The sequence below is a fragment of the Chiloscyllium plagiosum genome, chromosome 9 (genome assembly GCF_004010195.1).
Source record: "Chiloscyllium plagiosum isolate BGI_BamShark_2017 chromosome 9, ASM401019v2, whole genome shotgun sequence".
NCBI lineage: Eukaryota > Metazoa > Chordata > Chondrichthyes > Orectolobiformes > Hemiscylliidae > Chiloscyllium > Chiloscyllium plagiosum.
The window spans coordinates 91,775,134-91,796,321 of NC_057718.1; the positions used below are offsets into that span (position 1 = coordinate 91,775,134).

Below are 21,188 nucleotides of genomic sequence, written 5' to 3' on the forward strand. Positions count from 1 at the left end.
CACTCCACCCTCCTCTCTGACCTATCACCTTCATCCCCACCTCCATTCACCCATTGTACTCTTTGCTACCTTCCCCCACCCTCCTCTCTGACCTATGCTACTTTCTCCCCATCCCACTCCCCTCTCATTTGTCTCTCCACTCTGCAGGCACCCTGCCTCTATTCCTGATGAAGGGCTTTTGCCCGAAATGTCGATTTTCCTGCTCCTTGGATGCTGCCTGACCTGCTGTGCTTTTCCAGCACCACTCTAATCTAGACTCTAGTTTCTTGTTTTTACATACCTGACTCACTAATGACCTTTATTATGTAGACCCTTCCATTATTGGAAGGCTCATATTTGAAAAATATTTGTTCTGGAATTAAAAGAGGTGCCTGTATCTTTAAAAAAAAAGTCATTAAAGGAACACCTTTGTAAAAAGATGATATCTACATACATTACAAATTTCAGCTAACTGCTTGGACTCACTGCAAATGTGAGTTTAGGGTTGAAGTGCAGCTTTATGAGATTGCTTGGGATTCAGTTCGTTTTATAGCCAGTGGTGTGGTGAGACCAGAAAGGGACAGTAAACTTCTCCAACACCCATTGCGAAACCTTTCGGGATGCAAGCTATCTATCTTCACCTAATCTGGCCTACATGTAATTCCAGGGCCACAGAAACATGGTCAACATTCTCAATTAGTCCAGCAAGCCACTCAATTCAAGTGCAATTAGGGATGTGAAAAACACTGGCCATGCCAGTGACGCATGTCCCCCGTGAAAAGAATAAAGGAATAGAAGTTTAAGATGGCAAGCAGAGGGCATCACTTTTTAGAAATTTTACACATGGGACAAGGGCGACATTGGCTGGGCTAGCATTCTCCCTCGAGACGATGAGTTGCCTTCTTGAACTGCTGCAGCCCATTTGCTGTTTGTAGACCCACAATGCTGTCAGGGACGGAAATTCAGGATTCTGACCCAGCAATAGTGAAGCAATGGCAATATATTTCCAACTCAGGGGGCTAAGTGGCTTGCAGGGGAACATGCAATTTGCGGCATTCCCATGGATTAGAGGAATGATTTATATTGTTCTATCATAACTCTATACACAAGCTTGTTGATAAAATGAAGGAATGTGATATAAAAGAGAATATGGCAAAGTTACAGAGAAGAAAACAAAAATCAATAGTTAATGTAGAATTTTGGACTCAATCTATCAAATTTGATGGAATCAGAGTGAACAGCTTACATTTTTGAGACACTCCCTAATTGAAACTGGAATCTGAAATTTAATCTGACCCATTTAGTTGCTAAGCAAACCAAGTCTGAAGGTGAAAATTGGAAACCAAAACTTCTGGTTGAAAGCAGACAGCAGAGTTCAGAAGATGATGAGTCTATCAGAAGAGTGCAGGTAAACTGAAAAGGATAGAGACTTAAATTCCAAAGTTCTGAATGAACCAATGCACAGTTGCTGCAGCTATTGCTGTCAGTTGAAGATAACATTGGTGGAGCGACACCATCCTAACCAAGATGACAAAGTTCTGTTGGTATGTGGCATACTTGAAGAACATATCAATGGAACTCAGGTTGCTTGGGCAGTGTTGTCAGCTTGAGATCAGGTTACAACCCAGAAGAAATGAAGTCCTTCAGGTGGTGGTCAATTTTCACTAACTTTGTGACCAAGCCTTCTGGCTCTTGGTCCACTCTGACACACCTTCCGGCCACCTCTAGGACAGCCCACCCTGTTAACACCCCAGGACAATGACAACCAGGACAGCCTTCCCACTTTCTGGCTTTCCAGACCACCCCTTCACAGCTTCTGGCACCTCTAGGATGGCCCGTCCCACTACATTCCCAGGATGACAGCGCAGAGGACAGCCTACCCGCCCTCTGGTTCTTGGTTTGCCCCTATGCACTGTCCCGGTCTTGCCTGCCGGAACGTACTATTCGGCCTGTGGACCACCCTAACACACCTTCGAGCCAACTCTCGGATAGCTCATCCCTATACCTCCCCAGGACAATGGCGCTCAGAATGGCCTGCGGCTCTCGAGGCGACTGGCATTGGGGCGGCCTCCCCATCTTCCAGCTCTTGGGACGGCCTACTTACCATCTGGTTCACGGGACAGCCTATCCGCACTCCGACTCTTGGGGTGACAGCTTTCAGGACAACCTACAAACCTTCCAACAGAGAGTAAGGCATGCCAGACTCAAGGAGACACAATACAACCCTAATGATAAACCTGATCATCAAAAAAAGCTGAGCCCACGCCCGAAGGCAGAGTTCATGTCCAAAGGCAACAAATGCACACCACCTGCAAACACACAGATGTTCAATCTCTGCAGAGGTTTCTTGCACCCAGAGAGGCCCAGGCACACACAAGGAGACACAATTGACTCTCATAGGCTCAGTCCAAACACCAAAAGGTGAAAACACTTGCAAAAAGCAAGTGCAAATACTAAAAACCATAGTGCAAGTGCCAATCCCTGCCACAAAATCATCATAGTCCTTGCCCAGAAAACGTAATACTGGCTGCAACCAGCCAGTGAAGTTAAAAAAACAGTTCCCCAATGAGAACTAAAATGAAACAGTGTACACTGACTGCGTAACCAGCCAGCTCAGAAATCAATTCTCAGTAACAAACTGGCTGTGACCAGTCAGTTCAGGAATCAGTTACCAAAAAAAAAACGTAACACACCGATTGTGGCAAGCTAACTCAGAAATCAGTTCTCAAAAACTGCAATACCACTGGTTATAGTCAACCAGCTCAAGAGCCAGGCACCCCTATCCATTGGCTGTGGCCAGCCGACTCATGAGCCAGTTCCCCACAAACAAATAAAACCAAAAGCAAAACCACATTAGTATCACTGGCTGTGGCCAGCCAGCTCAGAGTCAGTCCTCAACTGAGGAGATTCTATCTCCTGGTCATGTTGGTCAGCAAAGGCTTTCCTGATTGACCCAGGTTAACAATCCTAATCAAGAACCTCATAGTCGAAGTTCACTTGGTTCCAATCACTACATCCTTCACCCTCTAAGTCCAGGACTGTTGGCCTGGTCGTTCACTTGTAGCTCCTCTTGTGACGTCTTTTCCCCAGGTCAGGTTCCTCTGATTCAGACTCAGACATGCATGGCATGCACCGGACCACAGCCAGTTCGCTTGCATTCGAACATCTTGGGAGAGTTTCCTTCTTCCAGCAACAAAGCTATCTAAGCTGAATCCAGTTTGGACTCTGGGGTGTTCTCGACACAAGCGAGAAGGGGAGCACCTGTGGTTTCTGACAGGCCTTCCGGCTGTTCTGAGAGGCCAGGTATGGTTTACTCCTGCATAGTTTGTGAACTAACAGCTTTCAGGTTATCCACATGTTTGTTTAGGACTTTATCACCTACCCAAACTTTGTCAGTCATGGGACCTGACCTCGCCTTGTACCCATACATGACCATTCCGATGGTTCCGGCAGCAAAATTCGTCCCTTGAATTAAATTGTCTCTATTGCTTCAGGGAGGCATTTGGCGAATATTGGCGCTCCTGCTGCCACTCCAGGTCTAGAAATATCAGGTTTAACCTAGTGCGGAGTCTTCTCCCCATCAGCAACTCTGCTGGAGTTATCCCTGTTGATTCATGTGGGGTAGTCATATAATCAAACAGGATCTAGGACAGTTTGTTATCAATTGATGCTGTAGGCTGCTTCTTTAAGCCTGCCTTCAACATTTGGATCACTCTTTCTGCTATACAAATGGATGATGGATGGTACAGAGTTGTTCTTCTGTGCTGAATGCCATTGGACCTTAGGAAATATTTGAATTCTCTGTTGGCAAATGATGTCCGTGACCAATACTTCTGGAGTCTATGATCTGCTGCAGGCTGATGATACCCCAAATGGCAGCCTTGTATATTGATATAAACCTTTATAAGTGTTAATTGTAGCATACGTCTGGGACTGCTCATGCAGTTACAATTGCAGGTAGGTGTGGCTCATGTCCAGCTTCGTAAAGGAAAGCCCAACCCCCTCCCACCAACTGTGCGTATACGTCCTCAATGGGGGGGATTGGGTATTTATCCAGCTGCAAGAAGCAGTTTACTATTACCTGAAAATCCCCACAAAGGGAAACTGAGCCATCAGACTTCACAATCAGTACGACTGGTGCTGCCCATTATGCAAGCTGCACTGGTTCAATGATTTCTTCGTTCTCCAGCCACAAGAAAAATGGCACTGGGCAGGCCTTGCAAAATCTTGGACTTGTGTCCTGGTCAACAAATAAAGTTGGTCTGACCCCTTCGATAGTCACAAGCTCTTCTTGAAAAATATCTGTTATTTCACCAGGACTTCACTGAGACAGCCATTTTCCAACTGAAAAATGTTGAGTCAATCTATGACAATCTTTCTCAACCAATTCCACCCAATAGACTTGGTTCAAAGCCTTTTACTACCATCAATGGAAACTGCATCAACTGCTTTGCATAGGAGATCAGAGCTGAAGTTGTACCTTTAATTTGCAATAGTTCCCCAGTGTACATTCTCAGTATGGCTGAGGTTTTGTGCAACTTAAAGGTCAGAGTCCCGAGCAAATCTTGCTAAAGATAGATTCTGCAACCACAGATACAGATGTGCTGGTACCAGCCTGCATGGGAACTGGTGACCATTTAGCCACAAGTTAAGTTGAATTGGTTCCGATTTAGGTGTGACTAAGCAATTTAATTGTTCCAACCCAAATGTAGTGGAACTTCCAGGGTGTGTACTTTCCTGGGTACTGGCCTATGAGTTTTCTTACTCAAATCAGGCCTTGTTGGATTCTTTTGCTGTCAGAGTGTCTTCACAATGGCAGCAACTACATGGCTTATCAGCCCAGATCCCGAAGGACTGTTTTGCCACTTGGCCGAGGCTTAGCTTTGTGGTGGGCTTCTATTTTTGGTCGGCCTAGGGCCCCTCTGCTCTGGACATGCCCAACATGAGGCTCTGCAATTGCCTACACTCAAGTAGTGTTCCCCAAGCTCAGTTTGACAGGTGAGGTTGTCCACTTCTATTGGGATGCCCTGTAGTTCCCATGCTCTACTTGCAGTATTTTCTAATCTCAAAGCCAGTTGCAGTGCCTTTTTGAAGTCCAGTTGGTTTTCAGCTATTAGGCACTTTGTATGGTTATGTCACTAATCCCACATATCAAACGTTCTCTCAGTATCTCATCCAGAGTTAGTCCAAAATCACATGCCTCGGCCAATCTCTTAATCTCATCAAAAATTGTGATACAGATTACCCCTGTTCTCCAACAGCCAAATAAAGCCAAGAACGACTCAGGATTAGAAGAGGTTGGGGGTTGTAATATTCCTTAACCAGCTCTGTCAACTCTTGGAAGGGCTTCTGGGAAAGTTAAGCTTATTATAACTGAAAGACACCTATTACAACTGAAAGACTGTGTGCACACACAGTCAGAAGAATTACTCCTTGCTTTTCATCTGCTCCAATGTCCCTTGCCTGGAAAAAAAGAGATTCTTTCCACATACTGGGCCCAGTCTTCAACAGCAGGGTCAACTGAGTCAAGCTTCCAAAATAGAGGTATGATACTAGAAATTATTATCCCAACTTCAAGATGATTGTAGCAAGCAAATGTTCTTCAGGCATTTATTGTGTTTTTCTGAAATAACTGCATACAGCCCGGGTCCCATCAGCTAGTCACCCTTTATTTACTCGTGTACAGTACATTGGCTGTGGCTAGTCAGCTTGGAGGCAGTCCTCAACTGAGCAGATTCTATCTCCTGGTTTTATTAGTCAGATAAGACTTTCCAGATTGGGGTTGTTAACCGGAGCCAATCAAAAACCTCATCATCGAGGTCCACCTGGTCCCAATCAATATAAGTGGAGAGGAAGTTAGCTAGAGAACTGTAATATTTAGGTAACATAATATCACAATTGTCACACCATGCTTAGGATCAAGGGTGGGGCTTGTTGTGACGTTTTCAAGAGATCACTCTGAATAGTTTGAGTGTTAGCAAATTGTTCTGTTGGAAGTTAGTTAGACATAATGGAAGCAAATGTATGTTACCTTTGCGGAGATAGTGAGGTACCTAGGAGTAGGGAGAAGGTCCATCCTGAAATTAAATAGTGTTGCTGGAGCACGGTCCAAGCAGTGAGGACTTATTCTAGGGAAACAGTAGTTGCAGCTACGTTTTATGCTTAGCTGTGGGGACTGAGAAGTCTATTCTTAGCTAACAGATCAGTGCAACTGACAGTGGAGGTAAAAGGAAACAATATTTGCTTGTACAAATGAGTGACTGAAGCTCAGAGAAAGCCTGGGGTAATACTAGCTTTGCAAAACTATCAATTGCACCCACCCTTGGCCCAGGAAAGGAGGGCAAACAACCTGAATATTACCAGTTGTTAGGACAGTCCATGACAGAGCAGCTTTTGAAGAAATTCAGAACTAGGTCTGATAAACTGAAGAATTGGAATTCCATATGAAGTTTTAATGAGATTTGATGACCCACAGTGTCACTAGTGTCTGGATGGCTGCTGAAAAATCTGTGGGATCGGACATGACTGCATTCATTATTTAATGTGCTCTGTGGTGTGTTCAAGCATTGCAACCAATAAACTATGGAGCTTCCAGGTCTTATTAACGGATATATAGACAGATTGCAAAAGTAAAAAGGCCATGTTAACACTAAACTAATAATTGTATAAGCTACAATTTGATTAAGCTGTTTGGATGAATATTTAAAAGGAAAAAAATTAAAAGGATTTCAGAAATACAATGGGAAACAACTAAGTGAAAAGCTTATTCAGAGAAACAGACACAATGAGCAGACTGACTTCCTTCTGTGTTGCAAAATTCTACAATACAAAGTGTGAACAAATTTCGCCTGAAATTATCAAAGTGGCAGAGAATGAGAAGAGTTACAGGTGTTAAGAGTAAGAGACATTTGTTACTGTTCCGTGTATCAGACATCACAGTGTGTAGTGCTTTACCTCAATAGCAGTCCTAATTACATGCTACACAACTATCTTGGTCCTCAAAGGTTGATGAATAATTTCAGGCGGGCTTTTTTTTAGGATGCCTTGATGTATCTTTCCTGACATAAGCTGATGCACATCCCATTTTGTAATACTTCTGGCAGGTCAGTATTTTTTGATTTTGAATGGGCTCATGACATCAAAATGTTACAAATGTGCAATGTCATCTTCAAACTACAGTACAATTCAAGCATTAATATCTCTCCCCAACATAAATGCTGCAAAATCATATTGAATAAAATTAATGACTTGATACATTATATTGAGAGTACAATTTCTCCAAGCTTTAATCCAGTATGAAAAACCATGTACTGATGCTAAACATATTTGATACATCAACTAAGATATGGCTCATGGCAAGTTGAAGATTGCAGTAGTCGTTAAGTAAAAGCTCTGCATTCCGGAATGGAATGGACCATGCACCACCTGCTAGGTGAGATATCGAGAGATCGTTATGATGATAGAGTAGTGAAATGTACGGATGTCAAAAAAGCTTATTACAACAACAGTGGTAAAATTTGGAGACTTCAATTTTACACATCGACTCAAAGGTGCAAAATAGTGCGAAGGTAATAAATGTAGGATGGTTTTCTGGAATTGGTAAGGGACATCTAGCTAAGAGTGACAATATTAAATTCAATCTTGCCGTGAAATTGCGTCAGGAAAAGAAGTCAAAAACAAAGGTTTTAAAATTAGGCAAGGTGAGACAGAGATTGACCATAATAGTCTGGGAAGAAACATCAAGGAATAAAAATACAGATCATCAGGGGCAGATGTTAATCACTGACATAGGAGGCAAAAGGATTCTATAAGAGGCCATATTTTTCTTTCCCTATTGTAATTTGATTTCAGAAATGTAATTCTGAAAACAAAGTCTCTCAGGGAAACAATAGGAACAGAGTATGCAAATGAGAAGAACAAAGAGGCCAAAGTACCTATAGGGCATGGAACATAACAGCACAATAGAAGCCCTTCAGCCCTCGATGTTGTGCTGTCCTGTGAAATCAATCTGAAGCCTGTCTCACCTAAACTATTCCATTCTCGTCCATGTGCCTATCCAATGACCATTTAAATGCCCATCAAGTCAGCAACTCTACAACTGTTGCAGGCAGTGCGTTCCATGCCCCTTCTACTCTGAGTAAAGGAACTACCTCTGACATCTGTCCTATATCTATCAGCTCTCAATTTGAAGCCATGCCCCCTCGTGCTAGCCATCACCATCCAGGAAAAAGGCTCTCACTGTCCACCCTATCTAACCTGATTATCTTACATGTCTCAATTAAGTTACCTCTCAATGTTCATCTGTCTAACGAAAACAGCCTCAAGTCCCTCAAGCTTTCCTCGTAAGACCTTCCCTCCATACGAGACAACATCTTAGTAAATCTGCTCTGAACCCATTCCAAAGCCTCCACATCCTTCCTATTATGCGGTGACCAGAACTGCATGCAATCCTCCAGGTGCGGCCGCACCAGAGTTTCGTGCAGCTGCAGCCTGACCTCATGGTTCTGAAAGTCGATCCCTTTACTAATAAAGGCTAACACACCACATGCCTTCTTAATAGCCTTATCAACGTTGGTGGCAACTTTGAGGGACCTATGTACACGGACACTGAGATCCCTCTGCTCATCTACACTACCAAGAATCTTACCATTTGGCCAACTTGGCATTCCTGTTACTCCTTCCAAAGTGAATCACCTCACACTTTCCTGCATTAAACTCCATTTGTCACCTCTCAGCCCAGCTCTGCAGCTTATCTATGTCCCTCTGTAACCTACAACATCCTTCAATACTAACCACAACTGTACTGACCTTAGTGTTGTCCGCAAATTTACTACCCCATCCTTCTCCACTCTCATCCAGGTTGTTTATAAAAATGACAAACAGCAATGGACTGAAAGCAATTACTGCAGTACACCACGAGTAACCAGACACCAGGATGAACATTTCCCATCAACCACCACGCTCTGTCTTCTTTCAGCTAGTCAATTTCTGATCCAAACCGTTAAATTGCCCTCAATCCCATGCCCCCGTATTTTGTGCAATAGCCTACCATGGGGAACCTTATCAAAACGCCTTACTGAAATCCATATACACCACATCAACTGGTTTACCCTCATCCCCCTGTTTGGTCACCATCTCAAAGAACTCAATAAGGTTTATGATGCATAACCTACCCTTCACAAAAGCATTTCGACTACCCCTGATCAACTTATTCCTCTCTAGATGATTATAAATCATAAATTCTCTCTCTTATAATCTTTTCAACACTTTGCCCACAACCGAAGTAAGGCTCACTGATCTATAATTACCAGGGTTGTTTCTACTCCCCTTCTTGAACAAGGCGACAACATTTGCTATCTTCCAGTTTTGTGCCACTATTCCTGTAGACAATGACAACATAAAAATCAAAGCCAAAGCCTCTGCAATTTCCTCCCTGGCTTCTCAGAGAATCCTCAGATAAATGCCATCTGGCCCAGGGGACCTATCCATTTTCACACATTCCAGAATTGCTAACACCTCCTCCTTGTGAACTTCCATCGAATCGCGTTTCTCCTTGACAACATTGTCTTTTTCCTGCGTGAGTACTGACGAAAAATATTCATTTATCGCTTCCCTATCTCCTCTGACTCCACGCACAACTTCCCACAACTGTTCTTGATTGGCCCTAATCTTATTCTAGTCATTCTTTTATCTCTTATATACCTATTGAAAGCTTTAGGGTTTTCTCAAATCCGATCTGCCAACAACTTCTCATGTCACCTCCTCGCTCGCCTTAGGTCTCTCTTTAGGTCTATCCTGGCTACCTTGTAACTCTCAATCGCCCTGAACCTTCACATCTCATCCTAACATAGACCTTCTTCTTCCTCTTGACAAGAGATTCAACCTCCTTAGTAAACCACAGCTCCTGCTCTCAACAACTTCCTCCCTGTCTAACTGGTACATACTCATCAAGGACACACAGTAGCTGTTCTTTGAATAAGCTCCACAATTCTATTGTGCCCATCCCCTGAGTTTCCTTCCCCATCCTATGCATCCTAAATCTTGTCTAATTGCATTGTAATTGCCTTTTCCCTGGCTGTAGCTCTTGCCCTCTGTTGTATACCTATCCCTTTCCATCGCTAAAGTAAACATAACTGAATTGTGGTCACTATCACCAAAATGCTCACTTACTTCCAAATCTAACACCTGGCCAGGTTCATTACCCAGTACTAAATCCAATGTGGCCTCACCCCTTGTTGGTCTGTCTGCATACTGTCAGAAAACCCTCCTGCACACAATGGACAAAAACTGACACATCTAAAGTACTTGAACTATAATATTCCCAATCAATATTGGGGACGTTGCAGTCTCCCATAACAACTGCCCTGTTACTCTCGCTTCTACTGAGAATCATCTTTGCTATGCTTTCCTCTAAAACTATTTGGAGGCCTATAGAAAACTCCCAACAGGGTGACCTCTCCTCTCATGTTTCTAATCTCAGCCCATGCTACCTCAGTTGACGAGTCCTCAAACATCCTTTCTGCAGCTGTAATACTGTCCTTAGCTAACAATATCACACCTCCACCTCTTTTATCATCGTCTCTGAAACATCTAAATCCCGGAACCTGCAACAACTATTCCTGTCCCTGCTCTACCCATGTCTCTGAAATGGCCACATCTAAATCCCAGGTACCGACCTATGCTGCAAGTTCACCCACCTTATTCCAGATGCTCCTGGCGTTGAAATAGACACACTTCAAACCAACTTCTTGCTTGCCGGTACCCTCTTGCGACCCTGAAACCTTATTTCGGACCTCCCTAGTCTCAACCTCCTCTGTACATGAACTACAACTTCAGTTCGCATCCCCCTGCTGAATAAGTTTATGTGGGAATGGCTACAATAAAAAGGAGGAGATAGTGATGGTTACACAGAAGGCTCAAAAAGGAGTGATCATTGAAATGAGGAGGAGAAAAGCGTCTTTGAAAAAAATGGAGGGAAAGGAGACAAAATGGAAGTCAGATTATATAATGAGACAGACGGTCTGGAACAGCAAGTCTTGGAAGGCTCACAATTTCCATTAATCTACTATAATGCTCCAAACTAACATGCCAAACCACCAACAATCACAAAGAAAGAAATCAAATTAATCAGAAACAGTAAGAACTAAGGAATTAAGAGATAGACAAAAAAATAGAAGAAGAAAGACACTGGGAAAGTCACATATGGAAATAAGTAACAGAGGAGCAATAATCCCAAAATGAATTGTGTCTTGTCATAAAACTAAGAGCAACATATTTAAAATCATTCATTTGCATATACTTCCTGACAATTTTGCTTGTTATGAATGCAGATTTAGGAATCTGTAATGTGAACACTCTTCAGTGTAAAAGTACAGGCACACTGCAACAGCCCTTCATTTTTTTTTGTGTTATTCAGTTAGACCCAAGTTGATCTGTGCCTCAACTCTACATTCAGGCCTTTGATCTATACATCTCAACCTCATCGCCTGCTAAACATACATCAATTTTAATCGTGAAAATACCAATCGGCCCAAGCCCCTTCATACTTTTGGGGGAGACAATTTAAGATTCTCACTAACTTTTCTTTCCTTCCTGATTCCACCCTCAACGGCCGACTTCTAATTGGCCCTGTTTGTGATCGTGCAAGTATATCTCAAATGTTAATGGAAGAATTTCAACCAAATCTAGTACACAGATGGAGTACAACCCAAGGAAGAACTGATCAGTTTTTGGCAAAGACAAGGATCTGGATCTTGGAATGTTTTTGAAAGGAATTGTTAATGTTGGGAGATAATGGAGTACTTTGTAAAAGAAAGTCATGGATTGCCTCTGTTGCTCTGGTGCAATTTTGCATATCTGTCAAAAAGTCGAGCTTTTAGATGAGGCTTTTGTACGTATATTAGCCTGATGCTCCCTTGGTGATTTATTTTTCCAATTTCATAGTTACAGAGCACCATCCAGGCATGGTAGTGTTTCAACGAACAGATGAGTATTTATAATAATGAAACAGCATTAAGTCCATTCAATTGTTTTCCTGTTAGTGTTGGCGATTATGTTTATATGTTTGACCGAAAACAATATATTTTGAATACCAATTAACATATTTCAGCAAAACGTACACCAAATTTCAGCAATAAGCATGTAAATGTTGCAATCAACTTTAACAGTGAGTTGACTCAGCAGTTTGGAGGTACATACCCTGAGTGCCCTCCTCACTTGTTTTAAGATTACAGCCTCTGGTTTTAGATGAAATAGCTTCTCTGTATTCATTCTTACTGATACCAGTGGCCTGACTGTACAGGAGAAGAGGAAGAAGAATGCAGGAATGATAGGGGTTTCATTAGTTAGAGGAACAAAGAGGTGTTTCTGTGGCCACAGACATGATTCCAGGATGTTGTACTGCCTCCCTGGACCCAGCTTAATGATGTCATTGAGCAGCTGCAGGACATCCTGAAGGGGAGGGTGAAAAGACAGAAGTCGTGGTACACATTGGTATCAATTACATAGATAGAATGAGGAATGAGGTCTGGCATCAAGAATTTAGGGAGCTAGGCGGTAGACTAAACAATAAAACTTATTTAGCAGGGGGATGCGAAGTGAAATTGTAGTTCATGTACAGAGGAGGTTGAGACTAGGGAGGTCCGAAATAAGGTTTCAGGGTCGCAAGAGGGCACCGGCAAGCAAGAAGTTGGTTTGAAGTGTGTCTATTTCAACGCCAGGAGCATCTGGAATAAGGTGGGTGAACTTGCAGCATAGGTCGGTACCTGGGATTTAGATGTTGTGACCATTTCAGTGACATGGGTAGAGCAGGGACAGGAATAGTTGTTGCAGGACCTCAAATGCTGTAATTAGATTAGATTAGATTACTTACAGTATGGAAACAGGCCCTTCGGCCCAACAAGTCCACACCGACCCGCCGAAGCGCAACCCACCCATACTCCTACCTTTACCCCTTTTTACCTAACACTATGGGCAATTTAGCATGGCCAATTCACCTGACCTGCACATCTTTGGACTGTGGGAGGAAACCGGAGCACCCGGAGGAAACCCACACAGACACGGGGAGAATGTGCAAACTCCACACGATTACTCCGAATGGAACGTGCTAGTGAGGAGAAAAGTCAGGCAGATGAATGCAGGTCACTTTTTTTTTATAAAACCTTAAGTTATCTCGAGAAAGTGACTTCATAGAAGTTCTGGGATTTACATATTAATGAACCAAAACCTGCAACCCATTCGAAAAGATGAAAGACTTAACAGCAATCTAGGTTTGTTCAATATATCATTTTAATTGCATGACACTGTGATCGTTTGCTATACATTGTACCTTATGATCCTGCCCCAATTGTTATCTGATGAAGGAGTAGTGCTCTGAAAGCTAGTACTTCCAAATAAACCAGTTGGGCTATAACCTGATGTTGTGTGATTTTTAACTCCCTCAACAGTGGCATGGAAACTGTGGAAAAAAATCTCAAGGAGAGAATTAATCTTGACTTGGAGAGGCAATGGTTGATCATTTAGTATGGCTTTGGTCAAGGGAGATAACGCCAAGCAAATGTGGTTAAATTTTTCGAAGAGGTGATCAGATATGTGGATAAGGGTAGTTGATGTAGTTTATATAGATTTCAATAATGTCTTTGACAAAATCCCACTGGAGAGATTGATAAAGAAGGAAAATGCACATAGATTGAGGGTAAGTTGGACCCAGAATTAGCTTATTAGTAGGTGACAAAGGATGGTGCTAGAAAGACGTTTGTGCGACTGGAGGCTGATGTCCAGTGGTGTACCACAGGGGTCAATGCTGGATCCTTTACTGTTTATGATATATCCAAATGATACAGAAAAAAATGTGGGTGTGTTAATAAAAAGATGACATGAACATTGACCAGGTGGATGACCGCAAGAAAGAAGGTCTTAGATTACAGAAGGATAGACACAGAATGGTCAGATGGGAGGATCAATGGCAGATAGAATTTAACCTGGATAACTGAGAGGTGATGTACCTTGGAAGAAGTAACAATAAAAGGGAGTACTCAATGAATGGCAGGATACTCGGAAGTTCAGGGTAATGGAGGGATCTGGAGATGCTGGTCCACAAATATATGAAGGCAGCAGGGCAGGTTAAGAAAGAATATGGGACTTGTTATACAGAAGCTGTACAGGACTTTGGTTAAGCCACAGCTGGAGTACTGTGTGCAGTTCTGGGAACCACACTCGAGGGGGACACGATTGCATTGGAGAAGGTGCAGGGGAAATTCACCAGGATGCTTCCTCGGATAGAAATAGACTCCGATATTGGAAAGTTGTCTAGTATATTTCACTGAGTGCCTCCAAAGATTTTCATTGTCCTCAATTTACTAATTCTTTTTTACTTTTAAATAGATTTATGGCTTACCTTCTTTCCCAAGAATTCATCCCCATGTCATTAAGAAATAGTCTGCAGTAGTAAAATTGTGCCTGAGGTTCACGATGAACAGATTCTTTTTGATTGGTCACACTCATGCAATGATCTCTGCTCCACTTACGGATGTATTCCTCTTCACGACTGTTCTGTCTGGTTATGGCATCTATGATATTTCTTTCTTGATCAAGATTCATTCCAATTGGTAATGGTGCTGGCTCACTCAGTCCCAGCTGTGGATGTGGTAGGCATTCTGGACTACTGTTACTTAAGTTTTCAAGCAACTGATCGAGATCATCGTGCTCCATTTCATGAGAAATGCAGTTTGCGATTACTGGGTCAGACTGACCATCAGCAACAAAAGTAGTATTTGAATAAAATGTATTACAGTTTTTCACAGCAGTCATCTGATTGCTGAGGGGGCCATATAGAATCTGAGCATCCCAAGAATATTTTCCAGAGATGTCACGCACAATTATCCTCACACCTGAGGCAGGAATCTTTGGTTCACTGTTAGAGATTTTTTCACAGAAAACTGTTTCTGTAGGAATCTGAAGGTAGGAAATTATGGTGCTGTCATTGAGTACAAAAAGTTGCAAATTTGGGCTTTTGAAAACCTCAGCAGATAGGTCTGATGATTCAACATAGGGGTTGTCATGGTTCTCAGTGACGAGGCTATGAAGTACAGCAGGACCTCCACTGAGCGGGTAATGACCTAAATGATTTATTAGGTGAGCCATTACCATGCGTGCTGTAAGAGGGATCCAATCCAAATTTCTTTTCTTCTTACCTGTGACAAATGTTAATAAAGAAATACGTAAACTGCATCTATCATTCAATGCCATTTGAAAAGACATGAAATAAAAACTGGAAGAATTGTGGATACTAAAAATCAGAATCAAAAACAGGAGTTGCTGGAAAAGTTCAGCAGGTCTGGCAACATCTGTGGAGAGAAATCAGACTGTTCAGAGGTAGGGTCACCTAACCCAAAACGTTTACTCTGATTTCTCCCACAGATGCTGCCAGGCCTGCTGAGCTTTTCCAGCAACTTCTGTTTTTGTCTCAGAAAAGATGCTAAGCTTATATTCTTTCCCTCTCCCTTCCTTCATCACTGCAGGTACACATTATGAAATGCATAGTTTCTCCCCTGGCATGACTTCTGCACTTCATTGATCAGTCCAAGTACACGGTGTGTAGATCTGACTTCTGGGTGAGAATACAGATATTGTCCACACCTCAGAGACCAGCAGCTCTAAATAAGTCCATCTGTCTATTATCATAAAGCAACAATTAGATGACGACCAAACTCAAAAGACTAGAGGATTCTGAAAGTGAAAGAAAGTGCACATATTTGCAGATCTCCTTTGACTTACTGTGAGTCCCCACCATTTTCTTGATCTCAAATCTACCCCCACAACTAAAATTCTGATCTGACAGGGGTTCATGAAGAAGATACGTCAACATTTTAAACTTAGTATTGCAGGACCATGAAACCAGCTGTAGGGAATGCCCTTTCAGTGGTGAAAAGCCAACTACAGAGTGGCTTCTAGAGGAAGTGTGGAGTGAACTTCTAGAGAAAGTGGAGGATGCAGGACCAGGTACAATGGTTAAAAAACATTTCGAAAAAGTACATGATTAAGAAATGTTTGGAGGGATATGGGCCAGGAGCAGACAAGTGGGACTAATTTGGAATAATGGTCAGCATGGACTGGTTGGACCGAAGGGTCTGTTTCTGTGCTATATGACTCTATGACTTACTGCTCTGGTATTCAATGCCTCAACTAATAAAGATGGCCCTCTAATCATCTGTATTTCCTTGGGTCCTATCATGCAACATGTATTCAATTGTTTTCTTAGTGCGCCCAAAATGCATCACCTTACACTTTTCCACATTAAATTCAATTTGCCACTGTTCTGCCCATTTGACCAGCCTTGTACACTGTCTTATTAGCTAAGGCTTTCCTCTTTATTACTATCCACACCACCAATTTTAGTGTCCTCTGCAAACTTATTAAAACCTCCTACATTTGTATCTCGGTCAGTGACATACAAGACAACACTGAACACGAAAAAGGTTCAACAATCACCCTCTGCCTCCTGCCACAAAATCAATTTTGGATTGGACTTGCCAAAATGCCTTGGATCCCATAGGCTCTTAGCTTCTTAATAAATTTCCCATGCTACGCTTTATCAAAAAAGTCTAACTAAAGTCCCATCAACTACATCAACCTTTATCTACACATTTACTTAGTCACTTCAAACTAACTCAATCAAATGTCTTTGTCTGGCAAAACCAGGTTGACTATCATGGAATAATCCCTGTTTCTCAAAACGGAGAACTTGTTGCAATAGTTTCCCCACCACAAATGTTCAACTCATAAGCCTACAAACTTATTGATTTATCCCTACCACCAGTCCTGAAGGGTACCACATTAGCTGTTCTCTAGTATCTCTCCTGTGGCCAAAAAGGATTTGAAAATTAGGATCAGGGACCTTGTGGTCTCCTCCCTGGTCTCCCACAACATCCTGGGATATATCTTATTTGGGACTGGGGTTGAATCCAATTCTAAACCTGCAAAAGTCACTTATACTTCCTCACTCTCAATTGTAACTTGTTCAGGTTTATTACAGTACTCTTCCCTGAGTTCTATACCTACATCCTCCTTCTCCATAGTAAATACAAATGGAAAGTACTCATTTAAAACTCACTCTTCAGCTCAATACAGAGTTGGGTTTTTGGTGTAAACTTGTGTGGTCCAAATTCCAATCAAAAATGCCCAGCACTAGTATGTATTCACATCTTCCCTACTGCTTTTTCAACAACACTATGATGGTAATAATAAAATACTTATTTTGATTGTATAAATTGACTGTGCAACATAATGCGTTTATACTATGTAAAACATACTCTCAGACTCCATATATAAATTTGAAGATTATAAGACGTGTTTAAGTTTACTCATTTGTAAATATATTTAACAAAACAATGAATAGTTTATTACCAAGACTGGCTTTATAATGTAGCTGCCTTATGAGCTTGGCAATCATAAAAAATACAAACTGAAATTTTCTGATGACTGCTGCATGACTGGTATTAACCCATTTATTTAACAAGGTTAACGCTGGCATTGAAAGAAGGCTAAATGAAAAATCGAGGCAATATAGTCATGAGCACTTACTGAGTTAAAAATAAACAAGGTCTGTGACTGTATTGGTGCCAAACCATTGAATGCTTTCATATATTAGTATCTACAGGAAGAGGGTTTGTAAAAGGGCTCTTTTAACGCTCAAGAGCTTCTCGTCAGAAATTGCACTAACAAGTGCAATTCAGGGGGAAAAAAACATTGCAAATGTGAAATACTTACTTTCAGTGACAGTAAGAAGGCTGCCAAAATCCTTAGGGACATATGAATGAACAGGTTCAGAATTCTTGACATTTCCCAATGTCAAAAATGGATCATATTCTGTAGACGAGACATCAGCAAGAGTCAGCAAGTATTGGCTTTGTTGGGTGAAGAGGTGAGAACCATAAACACAGGAATGCAATACCTGAAAAACATAAGACAACAAATGGATTGAACAAATCCTACAAATAGTTACCACATGATTTGCTTCATCAAGAAACTTCACAAGCTCCATGACACTGTGGCTCAACATTAATTCATTTTGCAAATAGCACACTGAAAAAAAAAATCACCGTTTCTCTTTTCTGTCAATCTAATGTTGTTCTGCTCCTTCAGGAGCTAATTAAAACCAAAGCTAATGTATAGTGACTAATCATAGTTAAGTCTGCATCTAGTAATTATGAGGTTCTGCCATAGCTTTTACAAGCATGTGAACAATGCAAAGTTCATCTTTAATTAAATAAAAACGAGTTGGGTTCTTACTGTGGCAGCTGGTGGAATACTACAAAAAAAAATACAAGCTGCCTTTTGCATTCATGAATAGTGTCAATTTACTACTCATTATTTTGAAAAGTCAAGGCATACAAGTCTTTTAAGGCTCTGGATTAAATTAGATTACAAAATATTTTAATATTGTGTTGGATTTTCCTCTGGAATTTAAATATTAGAACCATCTTAACGAAGTTAGAAAAAAATTGAAAGATTTTGAAACAAAATGTATCATGAATAAAGTGTTATTAAAAATAATTACATTCCAGCAACTAGTTTTTTTTAAAGAGACATTTATATTTATTGGGATTCTCATGCTACAATCCTTTCATTGCTGAGTCTTGGGTGTAAATTCAAGGAAGCAAATGGAACATAAGACGTCTCTTGAAGGTGCAGGGAACAAAATGCCGGGAGAATGCAAAACTCTTCCTCTTCAGGTTAGCACTAAATTTAGAAAGGCACAACCAAAAGATAAATACAGTAGAAAATAAAATAAATGATACACTTGGTGACGATCAGTAAGACAAGGGTCCATGGTGTCATAGGCAAGGTGCTAGCATGGATAGAAGCTTGGCTGTCTGGCAAAAAGCAGAGTGTGGGATAAAAGAATCCTTCTCATGATGGCAGCAGTTGACAAGTGGTGTTCTACAAGGCTCAGTGTTGGGGCCACAACCTTTCACTTTATACATTAATAATCGAGATGAAGGAACGGAGGGCATTCTGGCTAAGTGTGCAGTCATACAAAGATAGGTAGAGAGACAGGTAGCATTTTAGGAGGTGGGGAGGCTGCAGAAGGATTTGGACAGGTTAGGAGAGCAGGCAAAGCAGTGGCAGATGGAGTACAACGTGGGAAAGTGTGAAAGTATGCAGTTTGGTAGGAAGAATAGAGGCATGGACTATTTTCTAAATGGGGAGAAAATTCAGAAGTCTGAAATGCAAAGAGACTTGGGAGTTGTCGTCTAGGATTCACACGAGGAAAACTTGCAGGTTGAGTCTGTAATTTGAGAAGACTTGAATATAAAAGCAGTGATGTACTTCTGAGACTCAAAGTCTCTGGTCAGACCATGGGTGGCACAGTGGTTAGCACTGCTGCCTCACAGCGCCAGAGACCCAAGTTCAATTCCCGCCTCAGGCAACTGACTGTGTGGAGTTTGCACGTTCTCCCCGTGTCGGCGTGGGTTCCCTCTGGGTGCTCCGGTTTCCTCCCACAGTCCAAAGATGTGGTCAGGTAAATTGGTCACGCTAAATTGCCCATAGTGTTAGGTAAGGGATAAATGCAGGGGTATGGGTGGGTTGCGCTTCGGTGGAGTGGTGTGGACGTGTTGGGCCGAAGGGCCTGTTTCCACACTGTAAGTAATCTAATCTAATCTAATCTAAACCATATTTGGAGTACTGTGCAGAGTTTTGGGCCCCATATCTCAGGAAGGATGTACTGGCCCTGGAGAGTATTCAGAGAAGGTACACAAGAATGGTCCCAGGAATGTAAAGCTTAACATACGAACAACACTTGAGGACTCTGGGTCTATACTCGATAGAGTTCAGAAAATGAAGGAGGATCCAATTGAAACATACAGAATACTGAATCGCCTAGACAGAGACAACGTTAGGAAGATGTTTCCATTGGTAGGACAGACTAGGACCCGAGGATACAGTGTTAGAGTAAAGGGAAGACCTTTTAGAACAGAGATAAGGAGAAACTTCTTCAGCAAGAGTGGTGAATCTGTTGAATTCAATGCCACAGAAGGCTGTGGAGGCCAGGTCATTGAGTATATTTAAGACTGAGATAGAAATATTCTTGATTGTCAAGGGGATCAAGGGTTACTGGGAGAAAGCAGGAGAATGGGATCGAGAAGCTTATCAGCCATGATCGAGTAGTGGAGCAGACTCAAAGTGCTGAATGGTCTAATTTCTGCTCCTATGTCTTATGGTCTTACGATCAGCGATATGGCAACCCTCCCACTATCAGATTTTGTTTGCACACTACTGAATAAACTTCTACTGAGTCATGTTCCAGCATCTGCTAAATTTAAGGGTCTCCTGTAATTACAGACACTGCTATTCTCCACTGTCAGCCTCTTATGAATTGCTTCCATTTCAAGATTTATAGTTTCATGATGGTTTACAAAGTGTGTAAATCCCCATTACTTGATTTTTAAGTATATGCTTTTTGTAATAAAAAACATTTCATAAAATAAAAGTTAATTTTTTCAAAAATTACCACTGTGACTTTTGCAATAATACAAGCACAAGAATAAATTTAAGTTGAAAGACAAAACTACTTTTATGCAATATGCTGTTAGGATTGCAATAGCATTTTGGGAAGGTTTTCTGGAGTCACATTCAATCTTGCCTCACAGAAGAGTACTGAAGAGAGGGAAAAAAAAGTGCACAGACAGGATGGCAAGGGTGTCAGACTTCGATGAGTTGCCATTCTGAAGAGCTAGCATGGACCTAATCTGCTTCTTTGGTGTCATAACCATTCTGATTCTATTCTATAGTTAGGCTTGAATTTATTGGGTGCAGAAACATTGATCTATACTTTGTAATCATCTCTAATGCCCTACTTGTTGAGCCAACCCTCAGTTTATAAATCCCTGGTGTTCGTAGTCTCTTTATCCAGCCTCAGATTCCTAATTGCTTACTCCTCCTCACTTTAGCCTGATTTCTCCTGTATACCCAGTTCTAAAAGAGCAGGTGAAACAGTATAGATATGAACTGGAGGGCAGAATGAGAGGTCATGACATGAAAAGGGGCCATACTATGTTGCAAGGGAGATCGAATGTAATTTATTCAAGTCTGCGAAGGTTGAAAATTCAAGTTTAGTTCCAGGTCTGGGTGTGTTCAAAGAAGAATAAAATAATAAATTTACAAAATTGACATGCATTTGGGAATGTGATATTCATTGATCAATCTGG

At 41.6% G+C, this 21,188-nt stretch overlaps 1 protein-coding gene across 7 annotated transcripts in view; it reads right to left on the minus strand.

The window, feature by feature from the left end:
• ralgapa2 (Ral GTPase activating protein catalytic subunit alpha 2) overlaps nt 1–21,188 on the minus strand; it is a 585,975-nt gene that overhangs the window by 317,155 nt on the left and 247,632 nt on the right. For all 7 annotated transcript variants that reach the window (XM_043696530.1, XM_043696529.1, XM_043696527.1 and 4 more), the window contains 2 exons: nt 17,746–17,929; nt 14,375–15,170 (listed from right to left, as the gene is read on the minus strand). In XM_043696530.1, the coding sequence (XP_043552465.1) occupies nt 14,375–15,170; nt 17,746–17,929 (980 nt within the window). The remainder of the gene's footprint in view (nt 1–14,374; nt 15,171–17,745; nt 17,930–21,188) is intronic.